Source organism: Peromyscus eremicus, chromosome 5 (genome assembly GCF_949786415.1).
Source record: "Peromyscus eremicus chromosome 5, PerEre_H2_v1, whole genome shotgun sequence".
In the NCBI taxonomy this organism is placed as follows: Eukaryota; Metazoa; Chordata; class Mammalia; order Rodentia; family Cricetidae; genus Peromyscus; species Peromyscus eremicus.
In genome coordinates, this window is record NC_081420.1 from 101,620,725 (window position 1) to 101,641,651 (window position 20,927).

Consider the following 20,927-nt stretch of genomic DNA (forward strand, 5'->3'; position numbering starts at 1 on the left):
GATTTAGGGTTTTGGCAGCTTCTGGGAGATTTCAAGAGCTGATTGTCCCCACACCTGGCTTATCTCGGGCTGCTCTTGGAAGGAAATGTGTAATAGATACCAAGGTGAGCATTTCAGCCAATAAAAAGCCCCAGAGAGTAAACAGGGATTTCCATATCCACCTGGCAGGGAGGGCCGGGCAGCAGTTGAGGCGGCTTTCCTTAAATGGCCTGGCTTAGCCTGCGACCTGGCCGCCCACACTCCTCAGGAAACACAAAGACAAGGACAGAGTGGCAGCCGTGAGTCTCCTTCCTAGGAAGGCCTACATGCGCCCCAGTCACAGGCATGAGTAATCAGGGGAAGTTTAGGAGGCTGGGGGTGGGAAGTGGGTATCTTATGATGTAAGGGGATCCTAAAGGAGTTTCATGTCTGCTCATCACTGTCTCTGGCAGCTTTCAGCACATCCTTCAGAAAGGAGAGGAAATGGGTGTGTTTAGTCCACACAGGTGGATGCCTGGGAACTAGGTCAATTCATCAAATGACCGAAGCCCAGGCCCAAAATACAAGGCTGTTTGTCCTCCAGACTTGGTAAAGAAGGCTATGGGAGGAAGCCATCAGCTCGTCAGCTGTCCTTCTCACTCCATAGAGATGTACCCGTGTGCATTTGTCTAGTACTCTGAGAGGCGAAAGTCTCATCACCTGGGTCTCTGAAAAGTTTGTGCTAAGAAAAAGGAAGATAGAGCCGGGCGGTGGTGGCGCACGCCTTTAATGCCAGCACTCGGGAGGCAGAGCCAGGCAGATCTCTGTGAGTTCGAGGCCAGCCTGGGCTACCAAGTGAGTCCCAGGAAAGGCGCAAAGCTACACAGAGAAACCCTGTCTCAAAAAAAAAAAAAGAAAAAAAAAAAAAAGAAAAGAAAAAGGAAGATAATCCACACTCTAAAGCTTAAACTAGACCTGGCAGTTGTTGTCAGTAATCCTAGCATTCAGGAGGCTAAGGCAGGAGGATCACCGTGAGTTCAAGACTAAACTGGGCTACACTATGAGTTCCATACCAGCCTGGATTAGACCTTGTCTAAATAAACGACAAGTGTTTCATTCAGCAGCACTTAGACTAAAATTGGAATGGAACAGAGATTAGCATAGCCCCCAGAAAAGGATGACATGAAAATTGGTCAAGAGCTTCCTATTTAAAAAACAAAAGAAGCACACCTTTAATCCCAGCACTCGGGAGGCAGAGCCAGGCAGATCTCTGTGAGTTCAAGGCCAGCCTGGACTACAGAGTGAGTTCCAGGAAAGGCGCAAAGCTACACAGAGAAACCCTGTCTTGAAAAACAAAAAAAATAAAAAATAAGAAAAAAGAAAACACAGAACCAGCTTATAAACAACAAAACCCAGTATGGTGGTACACACTTGTAATCTCAGCACTGAGGAAGTGGAGGCAGAAAGATCACAAATTCAAAGTCATCCACTACTACATAACAAGTTCCAGGCCAGCCTGAGCTACCCAAGCCCGTCTCAAAAACAAAAACAAACAAAAAAAAAAAAAAAAACAGAACAGCCAGAACAGGTATCTGCCTCCTAGCACTCAGAAAACAGAGGCAGGGGAATCTCAATGAGTTCAACATCGAGTGAATGATGGAATGAATACAACAGCGAATTCCAGGCCAGCTAAGGCTACATAGTGAGACCCTTTCTCAAAAACAAAAGGCAACAAAACAAACAAACAGACAAAAAACAGAACCAATGAACAAATCAGCCTAACTAAAGAATATGCTTAGATAGTGGGAGGGGTTTGTTTTTCTTTTTTTAAGATTCTGCATTTCCGAAGCCAGTGAAAGAATGTAGAAGGCTGAAGCTGCGGAGTCAAGCTAACGGGGCCTGGGAGCGATGCCTGCAAACGCCAAGTCCTTTGTTCAATCTAACACTATCTGTGACCTTTCAGCCACCAGTGGCAGGTTTGTTTCCAAACTCCGGGGCAGCAAACTCTTCAGGAGCCTGGATAGTAGAGCCTGGAGCCAATGCCACAATCTTCCATTTCCCGGGGGAGGTCCAGAGAGAGTGACACCACCACCTTCCTAATCTAGACAACTCTTTTAAGTCACAAAGCAGTTCCTGAGGTGAAATGTGTGATTTCTGGAACGGCACATCTGACCTCCAGCGATTCCACACACCACTGGAGCAAGTAGAGCCCTGTTGAGCAGTGAAGGAGCCTCAGCATAAAGGAACTGGAACCAGCCACATGGAAGCTTGTGGGATGCGGTGTGGAAGCTGCCTCTTCCACCTAAACCACCAGCCAGGACCCCTCCTCCTCCCACAGCACAGGCTCCATCTCCATCACCAGCCGCCCTCAGCTCCCCCACCTCAAGACCTCTGTCCTCAGCCTGTTTTACAATGGTCCCTGTTTTCCCCAAACACAGCAGACACACACACACACACACACACACACACACACACGCCCTGTCCTTCCTTCCCTTTCTCCCTCTCTTTTCTTTCTCGTTTTTTTTTTTTTTGAAAGAGCCTCATCTCATCTCACTCTGTAGTCCAGGCTAGTCTGGAACTCACTACACAGACCAGGCTAACGTCAAACTTACAACTTTTAGCAATCCTCCTGCCTCAGCCTCCCAAGTGCCGATTATAGGTGTGAACCACCACACCAAGCCTCAGCTCAGCTCTCACTTGCTTTCACTCGTGTTTCTCCTCTCTCTCTCTCTCTCTCTCTCTCTCTCTCTCTCTCTCTCTCTCTCTCTCCCCCCCCCCTCTTTCTCTCTCTGAGAAAAAAGGGAATCGAAAAGAGAAAGACTAGTTGTAGATGCTTCAGGCAATACAGAAGCCAGTCAAACCCTTGAGTTCCTTAAGGACCAGAACATTGTCCACTCTCCAGAAGTTCTCATTTTCTCTTCAGGTAAACGAAGCCCTTGCTCACAGCTGGGGGCAGAAGTGAACAGGTGGCACTGTTAGCTCTAAGTGGTAGTGTTATTGATATGCAGTGGTATTAGTGACTAGACACTAGAGCTTAGATGTGCACAGTAGAAGCAGACTAGTGCCATAGTGAGCCTGTAATCCCAGCACTCACAGAGTCTGAGGCAGGAGGATCAAATTATGAATTTCAAACCAGCCCACTCCACATAGGGAGGTTCTGTCTCAAAAAAACAACAGACTAGTGGTAAGTGCCTGGCTAGCATGTAGCAGGCCTTGGGTTTGATCCCCAGCACGGCTAATGCACACAAAGACCATCCTAACTAAGGTGCAGCTATGTGTCATCCCGCCATAGGAAAACAAAGCTACCAGCCCTTGGGTTGGGATATCTAATATATACTTACAAATTCCCATGCCTAACCCTGCACGGCTCAAGACTGAGTGGGTCTACCTCTTTCCAGAAACCCACTGGTACAATTGGAAACACCCTAGGCCACCCACACCTCACTAACCTGTCCCAAAGTGCCACCAAAGGACCTCCTGAAATACTCTCAGCAACCCACCAGAGGCCCAGATTATTCCTTGGGCGTAAGTCAGGCTGGGCCATCATTGACCACTCTGACCTCAGGGCCACACTGCCTTCCTCGGCTCCTAGAAACCTCCACAGAACCAGCCAGGTCTCAGAAAAGTGAATACAACTAACCAACCGAGCTGCTGTTTCTCTGTAAAACACATCATCAAACCTGGGCACAACTTCCAAAGTTCACAAATTTTAGACACCATCATGATTGCTGTAGATTTTTCAGGTATGGCTAAAAGAACAAACTTGGTCAAAGGATTCCCAAAAGGGGATTCTGAGTAACTTCTTTTTGTATTGTTTCTTTTTTGTTTATCATGAGGGAGGAGGAGGTGGTTTTGATACATAAGACGCACCTGGAAACTAGGGAAGCCGGTTAAAAAAAAAAAAAAAAAAACTGGTCCCCTTGCCTTGCTCCCAGCCATGTCCAACAGGGAAACAAAGAAAATTCTAGATTATCACATTGAGATAAGACCTGAAATATTTTGAGTGATTACATGTATGAGTCAGAGCTACCATCTTTTTCTTAAAGTAAAAAACAACGAGGCTAGCCTGGTCTACAGAGCAAGTTCCAGGACAGCCAGAGCTACACAGAGAAACCCTGTCTCGAAATACACCCCCCCAAAAAAACAACAATACCTGTATCAAATACTTTCATCTCTATGAACACAAGCCACAAGTCACCAAGAGCCTGTTCCTCAGTGACTGCCTAAATAGTGGGAGTCAAATCCCGGTTCAGAAGCCTGTCCTGCTGACCCTGTGAAGTCACCTTTGGGCCTCCGATTGCTCATTAAATAGGAATACAGACCAACTGGCCCTACCCAGCAGGTTTTGGCGGTCTGAAATTATGGGCCGACTCCAGTAATAAGTCGGAGAAATACCGATAACCTCTAAATACCCTTGGCCCATCCCTGCCCCTGTATAAATAGCACAGCCAGACTTATCTACCTTGATCAACCACAATCGATAAATTTAGACTCCCAAATCAGCCTAAATCCCAAAGGAGAGTTTTGTCCATTCCATCCCACGGCATGGGAGCACGACTTCTTGGCACCTTCCCCACCCGACCCCACCCGATCTAAGTCTGCCCAGTTACACCAGCAGAGCGCCCTTACCTCTGCCTAGGAGGTGGCCTCTCTCCAGGTGCCTCCCCGGCACCAGGAACGTGTAGACCTCAGCACTGAAGCCGGGACTGCAGGGCTCAGGCTCCGGCTCCTGGCAGAGCCACGAGGAGACCTGGGGTGGAGAAATGGTAGGCAACCTGGTGACTTGGGGTGCCCACACCGAAACCAACGACGTAACCCTTCCCTCGCCTGGGGCGTCGGGATTGTGGGAGGACCCCCTCGGGGCAGATAGGGACGCCACCCTCTCAACCCGAAACTAGCCGCCAAACTCCAAGAACTCTTGGGGGAGGGGACTTCTAGGGTCGCCACCTCGCAGCCTAGACTGCCTTCCCTGCCTGGCTCCATTTGCAGCTCACTGGAGACGCCTTTACTCTTCTGGCCACCACTTTCCTTAGACCGCAAATGGTCTCAACGAACACCCTCAGACTCCTCTTTCTTACTCCAGAGAGCCCCCATCCCCAGCCTACCGTCCCTTCTTTACAGGGCAGGTGTTTCTATGCTACTAAAGTCCCTTTCCTTATCTCGGATCGTCCGCTCTGCTTCTGCCCCCCCCCCACTTTTTCATGCGGGCCCCCATCTTGCTCCACACCCCCTCTGGCCGCCTCAAACCGGGACCCTGCTCAACTCGGGGTCCCGGGAGCTCGCAGCGTGGCGCGCCCCCACCTGGGAACCTGCGGGAGAGGCTGCCACTCCGCGCTCGCCTGGACCCCCCTCCCACTCCACAGCACTCAGCTCCGCGCCGCGCAGCCTCCAGGGAGATCTGACCCTCTGGACCCCAACTTTCTTGGAAGAAGGAAAGCGGGAGGGCAGCAGGCAGAAAGGCAGAGCGAAGCGGGTGGTGGGGCCGGAAGGCGTCCTGCCGGGCGTCAGGACACTCCAAGTACCTGCAGCAGGAGCAGGATCGCGGAAAGGCTGCGGCACGGGGCTCCCATGGCTGGCCGAGCGGGCGCCGAGCAAACACGGAGCTCGGGTGCGGTCGGGCAGGGCCGGGTTAGGCCGGGCTGGAGTCTAGCAGAACTTCCCGAGAACTCACTGATGCGCCGCGCCTCGCCACTCCACTGAGCCAGGCAGAGGCTGCGGCAGCCAGGTGAGCCCCCAAGGCACCGCCCCCGGCGCCACTGATTGGCTGAGGACGCACCTGCAGGTGGCAGCCAGGGAGCCGCACGGCCCTCGACTTCCTCCACCCTCAACTGTAGTTGGTGGCATGGGGCCGGGCTTAGGAGACTTCCTCATTTCCTAGTCCACGTTCGTTCGAATCCCAGCCCAGCCTTGCTGTGGCCCATTGAGACTTGGATTACAAAGGACTTTACTCTTCACCTAGGTTTTTATTTCGTTTTTCTTTATTGTGTTTGGTTGGAGGAGTTTGTTTGGTTTGGTTTACTTTGTCTTAAGGATTTTTAAAAAACATTTTAGCGTGTGTGTGTGTGTGTGTGTGTGTGTGTGTGTGTGTGTGCTCTCAAACGCAGGCGCCACAGCCTGTGTGGAGATGACAGCCTGCAGGAGTCACTTCTCTCCTTCCACCAAGAAGGTCCCGGCATTTGAATTCCCATCATCAGCCGTTACTGACAGAACCATCTCTGCTGCTTTATTTTGTTTTATAGCCTGAGCTGCGTTTTGTTTGTTTGTTTTTTATTTTCCAGCCCAAGCAGGCCTGGAACTGTCTTAGTAGCCTAAGCAATCCTCCTGCTTCCGCCTCCCATCACAGGGATTGCATAAGTGAGCCGCCAGACCAGGCTCATCTGATCATCTAATTTTCTAACATCTGTCCCCCTCCCTTTTGAGACATGGTTTTGCTATGCAGCCCAGTATGGTCTTGAACTCACTGCTGTCCATTCCCAGCTTCCCCACTTCAGGATGGAACTACAGACCATGTCCCACTAAAATCTGTTCTTTTAACTTCAGCTCTCAGCAAGTTGGTGAGTCGGGGAGCAGACCCAATGGATTAGAATCCCCTGCGGCAGGAATTACAGGGACTTTTTCAGCTGCTCGGTGTGGTCTCCTGGAAGAGAAGCAAGCCCTCTTAAGTCCTATGCCATCCTCCAGCCCCGTGTTTATCTGCTTATTGTTTGAGACAGGGTCTCTCTGGATGCTCTGGAACTCACTATGTGGACCAATCTGGTCTGGAACTCACAGAGATCCACCTGCCTCTACTTCCCAAGTGCTGGGATTAAAGGCATGTTCCCCTACAACTAGCTCACATTTGTCTGTTTTTTTGTTTTTTGTTTTTATTTGGTTTTTTTTTTTTTGTTTGTTTTTAGACAAATTCTTCCTAAGTAACCCAGACTAGCTTTGAATTTAGGATCCTCTTGCATCAGCATCCTAAATGCTGGGATTACAAGCATGCACCACCACATCCATCAGTTCTAGTAAAAACCTAGAACTCAGAGGCTGGAGATGGCTCAGTGGTTAAGAGCAACTGACTGCTCTCTTACAGGACCCGGGTTCAATTCCCAGCACCTACATGACAGCTCACAACTGTGACTCCCATTCCAGGGGATCTGACATCCTCTTATAGACATACACATAGGCAAAACACCAATATAAATAAAATTAAAAAAAAAAAAAAAAAACTAGAACTCAAGCTTTCCTGCTCCGTAGATTGAGGCTGTTTGTTTGTTTGTTTTTCAAGACAGAGTTTCTCTGTGTAGCCCTGGCTGTCCTGGAACTCGCTCTGTAGACCAGGCTGGCCTCAAACTCACAGATCCGCCTGCCTCTGCCTCCCGAGTGCTGGGATTAAAGGTGTGCACCCAGCTAGATCGAGGCCTTTAACGCCATTGCCACACCACAGTCACCAACACCTTCTTCAACGAATTCTGTCCCTGGTACATAGTTTTAGGATAAAAAATAAGATAGATAAACATTAGACCAGTTTCCCTGTCTGCCTGTGGCCTGCCATGTCTGGGTGGCTGGGCTACATGCCAACAAAGGCACCCTCCCATCCATCCAGGCTTTGACAAAACTACAAAACAGAGGTTGGGGATGTGGCTCAGTTTGGGGAGTGCATGCCAAACATGAATAAGGCCCTGGATTCCACCCTCATCCCTGTATACACCGGGGATGGTGCTGCCTACTATAATCCCAGCACCTGGGAAGTGGAGGCAGGAGAATGATAACTTCAAGACCATCCTGACTTTGAGCCCTGAGAGTCTCAAACAAGCAACCCAAACTACAAAATGTTCTTGCTGTCACTGGCTGTGTGACCTTAGGCAAGTTAGTGTCCTCTCTGTACCTGAGCCCAAGGCCAAAGCAATCACTGAGGTGTGAGGGTTGTGCCTTTGAAAGGCCCAGCCCTATCTCCCCATCCCCAGGGATAGTCAGGATTACAGTATTTCCCCTGACTCCACAAAGAGCACGGCTTCATCTGTAGAGGTACTGCCTCTAACCCGCATAACCCACACCGTTCCTGCCAGCCCTCCCCGAGGCTGACCCCTCCAGTTTAATGGCTTTCCAAGCACACACCCAGCAGCCTTTTGGATTTCTGCTTCTTGGCTCCTCCGGCCTCTTAGCCCACCAGGAGGCACAGAGGGAGAGGGTTCTGGTATTTCCTTTCCCACTGATGCTCCTGCCCAGATCTGGCACTGAACAAGATAATGGAAATAAAGAGGTGTTTCCCCCCATGGGGCAGCCTTGACGTTTATTTTTTTTTCCTCCCAGTTATGTAAAAATACATATTTTATATCATTGCTGGGTGCAGGGAGTCTTTGGGGCTTTGATTTCTTCTGCCCAGCAAGCACTGGCCGTGGAACTCTGTGACGGCTCTCATTGACTCTTCCATTACACTCTGATAATTCAATAAAAAGGATTTTCGACAATTAAGGGCAGCAAGGACAGGTCAGGTCTGAAGCACTTTTGAGGCCTGATGCATCTCTTCAGATTTCTTATCAAGACCTTCTCCCGGCTTCAGAGAGGGTCAGAAAGGGCCACTCACCCTGCCCCCATCCCCGTCCCCACACACCCTGGCTGTCCAGGCTGAGGAGAAAACACAAAGGGACTCCCTATACAGTTGGGGCCTTGTGAGACAGTGAACTTCCTCAGTTTACTCTTCTGTCACACAGGCATAAACCTTGAGTGTGAAGATCCACTGAGCCAGTCTGTAGAGACTGCACTGTGGGAGCTGAGTTATATACCACTCACCCCTAGTCCTGGGTGGTGGTTGTCTTGCCATAGGGTCTCTCGCCCAGGATGGCCTCATACTATGTAGGTTAAAAGATAAGCATAAATTTCTGATCTTCCTGCCTTCATCTCCAGAGTGCTGAGATTTCAAGTGTGTGCCTCCATACCAGACTTCCCAGGTTGGCGGGAGTGTGTGGGAATCCAACCCAGGGCCCTGTAAATGCTAGGCAAGCACTCTACAAATTGAACTGGATATCTCCAGCCCTCAGAAGACTCCCCTACATACTCTATAGCACTTTCGTTGTTGTTAGTAGAAACTGAACCCAGGACACAGGCCATGTTTAGCTATATCCCCAGCCCTTTTTGTACTTTTTTTTTTTTTTTTAGACAAGATCTCAACTATTTGCCCAGGTTAGCCTTAAACTCACTCTGTAGCCCAGACAGGCTTTGAACTTGTGAAAGTTACAGGCTTGAACCACCAGGCCTGGCTGGCTATGTAACACTGTTCAGCAACAGTCTAGAGATAGAGAAACAGTCTGTGGAGAAAAACAAAACAAAAAACAACAAAACAAAAAAAACATGAGTACCCTGGGAACCTCCCCAGCTCCAGGCTCTCTTTTCCCCCACACCCACCAGAAAAGCCTCTTAGGCTATCTGTGGCCTGGGAAAAACTTTCGCACAATCCAGCTAATCATTTAGAACTTCTCAGGGTCATTTGCATTTTAAAGAGGGTGCTGGGGGCTGAATTTACTGCTGACAAAGGAATGAAATCCGCAGAGCTAGTGCAGGGGACTTAACCTGTTGAATGTGCTGTGAAGAGGGTCTGTGGTTGCACCCAACGCTTCTCAACTTGGGAGGAGAAAAAAAAATAAAATCCAGGAGTTAGGAACCTAGGAATTTCGGGCCCTAACAGGGAAAAGTGCCCGGGAGACCCCTCCAGGAAAATTACAGACTGTCCCACTCTGGATGAATGGCACCCAGCCCTCGGTGGATCGGAAGCTACAGGCTTCTCCACTGCACAATGAGGCTATGGCTGATGGACTTCCATTTCCTGGATGCCTTACTGGTCAACGAGGAGGCTAATGATTAACCCCCTGAGCAGTCTTGGACTGCAAAAAACACTAATGTCTTCTCAGGTGTAATGGCACAAGCCTTTAATCCTAGCACTCTGGGTGCAGAGGTAGGCAGTTCTCTGTGAGTTAGGCCAGCCTGGTCTATATAGACTGTTCCAAGCCAGCCTTGGCTACATAGTGAGATCTTATCAAAGGGGCAGGGGCGTGGGTGTGGGCGGGACATGGTTACTTGCATATAAACAATGTACAGTCTCCTTATGAAAGTCATTTCCTAGATGGTCAGTGATGGTGCACGCCTTTAATCCCAGCACCGGGGAGGCAGAGGCAGGTGGATCTCTGTGAGTTCGAGGCCAGCCTGGTCTACAGAGCGAGATCCAGGACAGGCACTGAAACTACACAGAAAAACCCTGTCTGGAAAAAACATTAAAAAAAAAAAAAAAGTCATCTCTAAATTACATAATACAAATGTAGATGTTGTACATTGCTTGTATATGCTCTGCTGGAGCTCTCTACATAGGCCAGGCTGGTCTTGAACTCACAGAGATCCACCTGCCTCTGCCTCTGCCTCCCAAGTGCTGAGAAAAATGGTATGCCTTTACTCCCAACTTTCAGATACAATTTTTAATTTTACTTTATCATTCTTTTCTTTTTTGGATACAACTTTTATTATATTCTATCTATCTATCATCTATCTATCTATCTATCAATCAATCAATCTATCTATCTGTCTGAGGGGAAATGCCATGGTGTGAATGGAGTATGGAAGTCATAGGACAGATTACAGATAGATTCTCTCCTTCTATCCTGTGGATCCTGAGGGTTGAACTCTGTCATGAGGCTTGGAAGCAAGCACCTTTACCTGCCTGACCATCTCACTGGTCCAGATGCATTTTTTTTTTTTTAGCATATCTGTGTGCATGGTGTGTATGCAGTTGCAATTGCACATGTGTCCATGCGGAGGCTAGAAGCTGATACATCGGAGGGTCTTCCCTTTACTTCAGGTCTCTCAATGAACCCAGAGCTTGACAATTCTGACTAGTCCAGCTAGCCAGCTTACTCTTTGTCTTCCTGCCATGCACCCACATGACTTTTATTTTATTTATTTATTTGTTTAAAACAGGCTCTCACGATGTAGCCTGGCTGTCCTAGAACTCACAGATCTACCTGCCTCTGTCTCCTAAGGAGTGCTGGGATTAAAGGCATGTGCCACCATGCCATACCAGAGTCAAATTTTTAAGCAAAAATACATCATCAGGGTTCAGTAAGATGGCTCAGCAGGTAAAGGTGCTTGCTGCCAAACCTGACAACCCGAGTTTGACCCCTAGGACGCACATGGCAGAAGGAGAAAACTGACTACCCTACTTGTGCTATAGTATGCCTTTGCACGTGAGTGAATAAACGTAATTAAAACGTGCGCACACAACACTCCAGAGGCTGGGCCCTTCCTATAGCACACTATCCAAAAGCAGGAAATCCTCTGGCTGTTCTCTCTTCGGAAGCTAAGATTCAGGCGGTGTCAGCTGATCCTCCAAGTTCTACATCACCTGTGGTTTGTAGCCCAAGGGACGATGACTCCCTAGCTGGGCTCCATTATCTCGTTGAGTCACACAACAAGCATTTATAAAGTACTCCAGCGCGCCTGATGTTCTGCTCAACACAGGGGACACAGAAATAAACAAAATACGGTCCTCGCTTTTATGAAGCTCATAAGGTAGTAGGGGCTATGGACAAATAAACATTCATCCATTTATTTATTAGATACTTACAGAATGTAGCCAGGTGGTGGTAGCACATGCCTTTAATCCCAGCACTCGGGAGGCAGAGGCAGGTGAATCTCTGAGTTCGAGGCCAGCCTGGTCTACAGAGTGAGTTCCAGGACAGCCAGGGCTACACAGAGAAATGTGTCTCCAAAAACAACAACAACAAAGACCAGGAGTTGAAGGCCGTCTCCAGTGTCTTAGTTTGAAACCCTGTCTCAAAACAAAAAACAAACAAACAAACAAAAAGACAAAACAAGAAATACTTAGAGAATGCAAAGTATGTGTCAGGCATTGTGCTAGAGGGCAGCAATTGCATCAGTACACATGATCTCTGCAAGTGTTACAGCTGGGTGGGGGGAGGGAGAACGGGACGGGACGGGACGGGACGACAGGTATCCTGACTTGTCAGGAAGTCAGGCTCTACCTGAAGCTGTGAAGGGACAGCTGTGGTTTCAGGGTCAGGGTGGGGTTCTTTGGCTGGCCCTTTTATCCTATAATCCCACCTGTCCTCATCCAGCACTTTGCCATCAATATATCCATATTCTAGATTTGGAAGAGAGAATCATAGAGAGGTAGAGAGTTACAGATGGCCAGAGCTCCCCAAAGAACAGGATCGATAGCACATCCACAGTTGGTAGCACAGCTCTGTTCAAGTCCAAAGGCCAGGGGAACTAGAGAGCAAGAAACCCCGGTGTAAGTCCCGTAGTCCAAAAGTAGAAGCAAGAGTTCTGATTGCCGAGGGGGAAAAGAGCATCCTGGCTTCCAATGAGGGAAAAAGCACACCTCTTTTCCACCCTTTATCTTGTGGGGGCCCCCAGCAGATTGGATGGTACTGTCTTAGTTTGCTCTCTATTGATAAAACCCCATGACCAAAAGCAACATGGGGAAGTGAGGGTTTATCCCCTGGAATTAGAGTTACAGATAATTGTGAGCTGCCATGTGGGTGCTGGGAATTGAGCCCGGACAGTTATGAGCTACCCAATGTGGGTGCTGGGAGCCAAACTCAGGTCCTCTGTAAGAGCAGCCTGTGCTCTTAACCGCTGAGCCATCTCTCCAGCCCTTTATTTATTAATTTAAAAAAAATTTTTTTTTACTTTTATATTTTTTTGGTTGTTGTTATTGTTTTGTTTTGAGATAGGGTCTCAAGTACCCCAGACTGTCCTCCAACTCACTATGAAGCTAAGGATGACCATGAACTTGTGAATCCCCTGCCCCTACCGTCCCAGGGCGGAGATTACAAGTACACACCTTCATGCCCCATTTGTGAGGTACTGGTGACTGAACCCGAGGCTTTCTGCATGCTAAGCAAACACTGTACCAACTGAGCTACATCCCCAAACCTTTCACTTTTTATTTTGAGGCAGGTCTCACTTAGTTGCCCAGTCTGGCCTTCAACTCATTCTGTAGCTAGAATCTATAATTCTCCTGTCTCAGCTCTCTAGGTAGCTGTGATTACAGGCCTGCACCCTGAGTCTAAACCTTGCTTAATTCAGCAAGAAATAGTCTGTTGCCCTGGCTGAAACTCCAGTCCCAGGGTAGCCAAGAGTAGGCGGCCTACAAGTGGTAAGAGTACCCAATGTTGCTGTTAGTCTCCTCTGAAAGATGAAGATGTTGGGAGTCCGGAGAGAGGTCTTGTTTTTAGTGTTCATCTTTTGTTTCCCAGTGCTGTGTACCAAGACAGAACTTCCAGTATGGTGAGGGATGAGGAGGAACCATAAAGAAGATTGGGTCCAGGGGACAGTGGGGGTAGTCCATCCTGCAGCTTACTTTTAGAGGAAAAATTTTCACCCCATTTTACAGAGGAAGCAGCTGAGCCTCAGAGAGATGATCACAGTTTCATGGGAGAGGCCACCTTGAGGCTGGAGTGGTGTAGGTCCAGGACTAGTCCAGCATTGGCTCCCTACACAGACTTAACATCTGTTGGTCTGGGACTGAATCCCTGAGGCCTACCAGGTTTTTGTTTTGCTTTGGTTTGGTTTGGTTCTTGTTTTCTAATAATTTATTTATTTTATGTGCATTGGTGTTTTGCCTGCATATATGTCTGTGTGAGGGTGTCAGATCCCCTGGAACTGTAGATACAGACCATTATGAGCAGCCATGTGGGTGCTGGGAATTGAACCTGAGTCCTCTAGAAGAGCAGCCAATGCTCTTAACTGCTAAGCCATCTCTCCAGACCATGCCTATTAGTTTTTGTTTTGGTTTTTTTTTTTGTGGTTTTTTTGTTTGTTTGTTTGTTTGAGATCATGCTTCTGGTTTTAAGTCCCAAGTCCATCTCTGTTCATTTGTTTGGTTCGTTAGTTGATTGGTTGATTATTTTTATTTTTATTTTTTTGAGACTATGTAGCCTTGGCTGTCCTGGAATTCATTATATAGACCAGGCTGGCCTCAAAATCATTGAGATCCCCCTGCCTCTGCCTCCCAAGTGCTGGCGTTAAATCTGTGCACCACCACACCTGGCCATTTGCTTTGTTTTTAAAGGACTGTTTATTTTTATTATTATGTATGAGTATTTTGCCTGCACATGTATTTATGCATGATGTGCCTGGTTCCCTGGAGGTTGTGAGCAGTCATATGGGTGCTGGGAACTGAACCCAAATCCTCTGCAAGAGCAGGAAGTGCTCCTAACTGCTGAGCCTCACTCCAGCCCCCTTGTTTTGTTTTTTTGTTTTCTAAAACAGTTTTGCTATATATAGATTGGCTTCAAATTCACAGTCCTCCTATCTCAGGCTCCTGAATGCTGGAATTACAGGCATGTGTCCGATACCACATACAGCTTAATCACAGGCTTTTGAACAAGTCATTTAAACTCTCTGTCAGGTCTGGGGATTTAGCTCAGGGGTAGCATGCTTTCTTAGCAAGCTGAGATCATGGGTTCAATCCCAGCAGTGAAAAAATAAACAAATAAACAAACAAGATCTCTCTCTGAACTCCCAATTCTTTCTTCTTTCCAGGGAAAATAGTTAGAGCACTTACTTTATTGAGTAGGTTTAAGAATTAGGTGAGGTGCTGGTCTGGGCAGTGAACACCTTTAAATCTCAGCACTTGGGAGGCAGAAGCAGGTGGATCTCTGTGAGTTCAAAGCCAGCCTGGTCTACAGAGTGAGTTCCAGGACAGCGAGGGATACACAGAGAAACTCTGTTTTGTGGGGTGAGGGGAAGACAGCCAGGACTATGTAGAGAGACCTTGTCTCAAAAAAAAAAAAAAAAAAGAAAAAAAATTAGGTGAGGTAACCTAAATAAACATGGCAGACAGGAAATGTTAAGTAAACATTAACTATTATCATTTCCACATTGCACATTGCTCAGGGGCAGGGCTTTCCCTGAGCCAAGTCCACAGATAGGAGGCCCTCTCCAGCCTAGAGTTAGTCAGGCTTCCTGACCAAGGGTGGCAGGAGTCTCCCCCATTGTACAGATAGCTTTGCACTTAGTGTCCCAAGAATGACCGATTAGGACTGCAGGATAACTCTTGAGGCACCAAGATCTGCAGCAACATGTCCCACCTCCAAGCAACTCTACCTCTCAGAGCCTGGGAATCAGGCCAAGTCAAATCCAGTGGAGATGGAGCGATAACACCCGCCACCACCACCAAAGGGTGATCCCTCTTAGGATTGGCAGCCAATGAAATAGCTCCCTGCCAATTTCAGCCTGGCTAGAATCAAAATACTGAGAGATGGGCTGGGAATTTACTTCATTTGTGTGTGCAAGCATGTATGTGCTGTTTGTGTATGCTGTGTGTGTATGCTGTGTGTGTGTGCTGTGTGTGTGCTGTGTGTATATGCATACATGTGCTGTGTGCGTGTGGGCTATCTAGAGACAAACAACTGTGATTTTACTTTATTTGAAATAGACAGGATCCCATGTAGTCCAAGATGATCTAAAATTCACCATGTAGCTAAGGCTGGCCTTGAACTCCTGATTCTCCTGCCTCAACCTCCTAAATGGTAGGATCACAGATATGTGCTACCATGCCCAGATTGTTTTGTTTTTCAAATTAAAATACTGTTTTCTTAGACTTTATCATTGAATACTAGATGTGAAATTATATATATGTATATATATGTAAATTTTCCTTATGATAAGGAACTTTGAAGCCAGACATGATAATACACACTTATAATTCAAGCACTAAGGAGGCTCAGTCAGCAGGATTATAAATTGGAGACCAGCCTGGCCTACATAGTGAGTTCTAGGCCAGCATGGACTACACAATAAAACCCTCCTTCAAAACACCAAGAGAGGAAAGAAAGAAACTGTGACTCCCACTGTTTATTTATTTTTTTTTTCAAATCCTAGGAGGTAACCAGACATACTGGAGGAAACTGGCTGGTATGATCTGAAAACAAGATTGTTTTTCTTTACTAAGTCTCAGTTTCCTTCCCCTCTGAAACTCACCAGCCTAGAATGTCCCCAGTTTTCTTCTGCCCCAAGAACTATGAATTTGAGTTGATTTAATTAAATCAATTAGTTTACTAATTCATTAGTTTTTTTGAGAGTCTTTTTTTTTTGTTTTGTTTTTTTGTTTTTTGTTTTTTCGAGACAGGGTTTCTCTGTGTAGCTTTGCGCCTTTCCTGGGACTCACTTGGTAGCCCAGGCTGGCCTCGAACTCACAGAGATCCGCCTGGCTCTGCCTCCCGAGTGCTGGGATCAAAGGCGTGCGCCACCACCGCCCGGCTTGAGAGTCTTTTTGTGTAGACCAGGCTGGCCTCAAACTCACAGATCCCCCTGTTTCTGCCTCCAGAGTGCTGGAAGTGAGGGTGTGTGTCACCCCGCCTACTCCCTTTTATTTTTCATTTTCGGTTGTGAGATGGGGTCTCCAGGATCCCAGGCTGATCTGGCATTCATGAGGAGGACCTTGAACTTCTGATTCTTTTGTTTCCATCTCCCTGGTGCTAGAGTCACAGGAGTGTGCACCATGTGCACATTAGCTATGCTGTCTACGGGATGAACCTCAAGACTTTGTCCATGCTCCATACTCACTCCGCCCTCCGAGCAGCATCTTGGTGCTCCCTAGCCATCTGAGCAGCATCCTGGTGCTCCCTAGCCATCCGAGCAGCATCCTGGTGCTCCCTAGCCATCCGAGCAGCATCCTGGTGCTCCCTAGCCATCCGAGCAGCATCCTGGTGCTCCCTAGCCATCTGAGCAGCATCCTGATGCTCCCTAGCCATCTGAGCAGCATCTTGGTGCTCCCTAGCCATCTGAGCAGCATCCTGGTGCTCCCTAGCCTTTTTTTAATCTTTATTATTTTGAGATAAAGTCTCACTAAATTTTCAACATGGCCTTGACCTTGCTCCATAGCCCAAATTGATCTTGAATGTGTGATCCTCCTGCCTCAGACTTCCCAGTAGCTAGGATTATAGGCAGCACTTCGAAGCCTGCCTGACTTTGAGCTTCTCGACATTGGATGCTGTGTACTGTTTGGGTCACCCGTTTCTTCTCATAGGAGCTTGGAGTTAGTTCTCAAACGAGTGGACTTTGTGGATAGCGTCCACTGATTTTCAATTTTCGGCTCAACCTCCAGAAAAAGCCCAGAAGGAATATTTACAGTTACAGAACAAAATAGAAATGTTCTAAATAATACATGACGATTGAAACTTGCAAGTCAGGCACTTGAGAGGCCGAGGCAGGCACCATGATGCAAACTGGTGCCTGCTTGTATTAGGGAAAGCTTCCTGGGAACGCTGTGATTCTCTTCCCACTTAAAGAAACTGAAAGGTGGTAAGATTTTCCTTGGCCAGTAAACGGTAAAACTAGTAAGCCATGGTGGGCCAGATACTGTGCTAAACACCTCAACAGGAAAACCCATCCTTTGGGCCACTGCCCTCTCCATTACAAAGAATGACCTAACCAACCCAGTGCTAGGGTGATCAACTGTCATTTGCCTGAGATGAAAGGTTCCCAGGGTAGAAGACTTTCTTTGATAAAACCTGGGTAGTCCCAGCCGGGCAGTGGTGGCACACGCCTTTAATCCCAACACTCAGGAGGCAGAGCCAGGTGGATCTCGGTGAGTTCGAGGCCAGCCTGGTCTACAGAGTGAGATCCAGGACAGGCCAAAACTACACAGAGAAACCCTGTCCGGAAAAACCAAAACAAAAAACAAACAAACAAACAAACAAACAAAAACACCTGGGCAGTCCCATATAAATTTCTATAATTTGATCATCCCAGAGTCAGTGAGCATTGTGTGACCTTGCACACTTACAGACTAGTGTGTGTGCACATGCTCCCTTACATCTGTGATAGTAGAAGGGATGAGGTCTGATTCTCCCGGGTTTTATAGCAGGCAGGCTGGAGCCTGAGGCAAGTAGCAGAAACTTCCTACAGGGGAGAGAAACAAGAGTCATAAAATGTGGTTAAAGAACAAAGTTCCTAAAGCAGTCAGGGACAGTTCCAGAGTCCAGACTTTAGGAGAGGAGCCGGCTTTATTTAACGGCTCCCCGAGGTTTTAGGCTATTGTCAATCAGTCAGTCAGTGAGTCAGTGAGTCAGCAAACACTGAGCACTCCAGCCTGCACTAAGTCCAGAACTGTTGAGGGTGGGGTGTCTCTGTCTTCAAAAAGCTTTGATCTGGTAGAGCAAACAGACAAGGAAACCAGGGACTTAGAATCCAGGGACTGTTGGGACGGCTCAGCGGTTAGGAGTGTTTCCTGCACTTCTAGAGACCAAAGTTCAGTTCCCAGCATCCACATCTGTCAGTACACAGCAATCTGAGACTCCAGCTCCAGGGGATCAGACATCCTTTTCTGGCCCCAAGAGGCACCTGAATTCACATGGCACACACACACACACACACACACACACACACAAACCCTTTTTGGTTTTGTTGTTTAGTTTATTTGAGAGAAGGTCTCAACATGTAGACCCGACTGGCTTGGAACTTGCTCTGTAGACTGGGTAAGCCTCGAACTCTCAGAGATCCACCTATTTCTGCCTCCTCAGTGCTGGGATTAAAGGTGTGCCCTACCACCCACTGTCTGGCTTTTTTTTTTTTTTTTTTTTTTTTTTGATGGACTAGGGAAAGTCACTGTTCACTAACCAATATGAAAACATTCCACACAGTGTTTTAGCAACCAAGTGAGCCATATTCATGGTTGGAGTTAGGTGCCAATTATTGACTAACCAGATGATGTGATTGAGAGGCCCAGGGAAGACTTGGCCGTGGAAATATCAACCTGATGAAGCAGGTCTGGGGATATAGTTTAGCTGTGAGAATACTTGCCTCGGGCTAAAGAGATGCCTCAGTGGTTAAGAGCACATGCTGTTCTTCCAGAGAACCCAGGTTCAATTCTCAGCACTCACATGTCAGCTCACAACTGCTTGTAACTCCAAGATCTGACACCCTCACACAAACACACATGCATGCAAAACACCAATGCACATAAAATAAAAAATAAAAATAAAAAGAGTATGTGCCTCGTATGCACAGAGGCTTGGGCTCAAGCCCCATATTGCACAAACCAGGAATTTGGTTCACATAAGTAGTCCAAGTATTGGTAGACAGAAGCAATAGAACCAGGAGTTGAAGGTCATTTTTAGCTATATAAGGAGTTGGAGTACAGCCTAGGCTACAGGAGACCCTGTTTAAAAAAAAAGAAAAAATCATAAAACTGAGGGAACCAGAGTTTTGTTTTTTTTTTTTGTTTTGTTTTTTTTTTTTTAAAGGCCAAAGGTCACCACTTCCAGGGAAAAGCTGGATGATAGGACTTCTGAGGAGAAGATGACACCTGAGGGGAAGGTAGGGTGTGAGCATGGGTGTAGACTGCGTTGATTGTGAGCAGCACCTTGCCCTGAAAACAACAGGGAAGTGGGGTGCTGTTTTATTTGTTTGTTTGTTTGTGCCTGGGATGGAACCCAGGACCTCACACATACTAAGCATGTGCTCTACCACGAAGCTACAACCCAGCCTCTGTTGCAAGATTGTTCTTCTTCTTATTATTATTATTATTATTTAATTGTGAAATGTTTTATTGAGGCTTGCCCAGTAATTGAGTAAAACCAAAACTTATTATAAGCCACAGTCATTCTAGGGTTCCCCTCTAATTATTATTTTTACCAGTCATTCGTGTGTGTGTGTGTGTGTGTGTGTGTGTGTGTGTGTGTGTGTGTGTGGTGTGTGTGTAGCCCTGGCTGTCCTGGAACTAGCTCTGTAGACCAGGCTGGCCTTGAACTCACAGAGCTCTGCCTGTCTCTGCCTCCCAAGTGCTGGATATAAGATGTGCACAACCACTGCCTGACTAGACATACCAGTCATTTAATTATTATTTTTAAATGGAACTTTATACTCTCCTCTGTTGATTCCGTTTTGGGGATGGGTGGGTGTTTGTTTATTTGAGACAGGATCTCTCTATTTAGTCCTGGCTGTCCTGAAACTTGCTATGTAGACCAGGCTGGCCTCAAACTCTCTGGAATCCTCCTGCCTCTGACTCACAAGTGCTAGAATTAAAAGTATGTGCCACCAAGCCTAGCTCAACTATTAATTCTTTTTAGTTCTTAGAAGTGTTAGGTGGGCATTGGTGGCGCACGACTTTAACCCCAGCACTCAGAGGCAGAGGCAGGCAGATCTCTCTGAGTTCGAGGCCAGCCTGGTCTGCAGAACAAGTTCCAGGACAGCTAGGACTGTTACATAGAGAAACATTGTCCCAGAATGTTGTGTGATCCTTTGTTTGTGTTCTGAGAAATAAAGCTTGCCTGGAGATCAGAGGGTGGAGCTAGCCACTAGTTAACCATAGAGGTCTGGATGTCTGTACAGACAGGAGACAGGAAGTGATCAGGCTGGGCTGAGACAGGATCTCGGCCCTTTTGGGTCAGAGGATTTGGAGAGGTAAGAAGTCACTGGTGACTGCTCCTTTGCTTCTCTGATCTTTCAGCTTTTACCCCGATATCTGACTCCTGGTTTTTATTGATAAGATTAATTAGATTTACACTTCATCTGGCGTCCAACTTTTGAGGCACAAATTCATGAAAAAGCCACTGGCACACACCGAAGCTGCATGTGGGGGGCTCCCCACTGGAGTCACCACCCTACTGGCTAGGTTTTCCTTTTTTCCCCCAAGCCCTCCGAGCAAGTCTGGGATTTTTCTCTATATAAGCCTCTCTATAGCAATCTCTACAGGCACTTGGGCTCCAAACTCCACCACAGAGTTAGCCTCTCACCACCAGTCAGCTCTGCCTTCAGGCATCTCCCGCAACATGTGCTTCTTTCCCATAACCCCCTGTGTGTTTCTCAGACAGCTGGCTCCCTCTCCTGGTGGGCTGTGGGCTTTTCCTGGAGCCCCTCTCGGGCTGCTGCCACACTAGGTAGCAGCTGCCTTGACACCTGCTCAGGCTTCTACTGTTCTACGCAGCAGCAGCCAGCCTCACACTTCACCGTCATCATCAGCAGATTTGGTG

At 47.5% G+C, this 20,927-nt stretch overlaps 1 protein-coding gene and 1 non-coding gene across 2 annotated transcripts in view; one reads left to right on the forward strand and one right to left on the reverse strand.

The window, feature by feature from the left end:
- The window catches only part of Cdh1 (cadherin 1), a 70,414-nt gene extending 64,772 nt beyond the window's left edge, over positions 1-5,642 (reverse strand). The window contains exons 1-2 of the mRNA XM_059264067.1: positions 5,481-5,642; positions 4,588-4,708 (exon numbers count right to left, since the gene is read on the reverse strand). Of these exons, the coding sequence (XP_059120050.1) occupies positions 4,588-4,708; positions 5,481-5,528 (169 nt within the window). The 5' untranslated portion in view covers positions 5,529-5,642. The remainder of the gene's footprint in view (positions 1-4,587; positions 4,709-5,480) is intronic.
- Positions 1,067-1,170, forward strand: LOC131912113 (U6 spliceosomal RNA). Its single transcript, XR_009379525.1, has one exon. It is a non-coding gene; the product is annotated as a U6 spliceosomal RNA (small nuclear RNA).
- Positions 5,643-20,927: the final 15,285 nt, after the last annotated feature.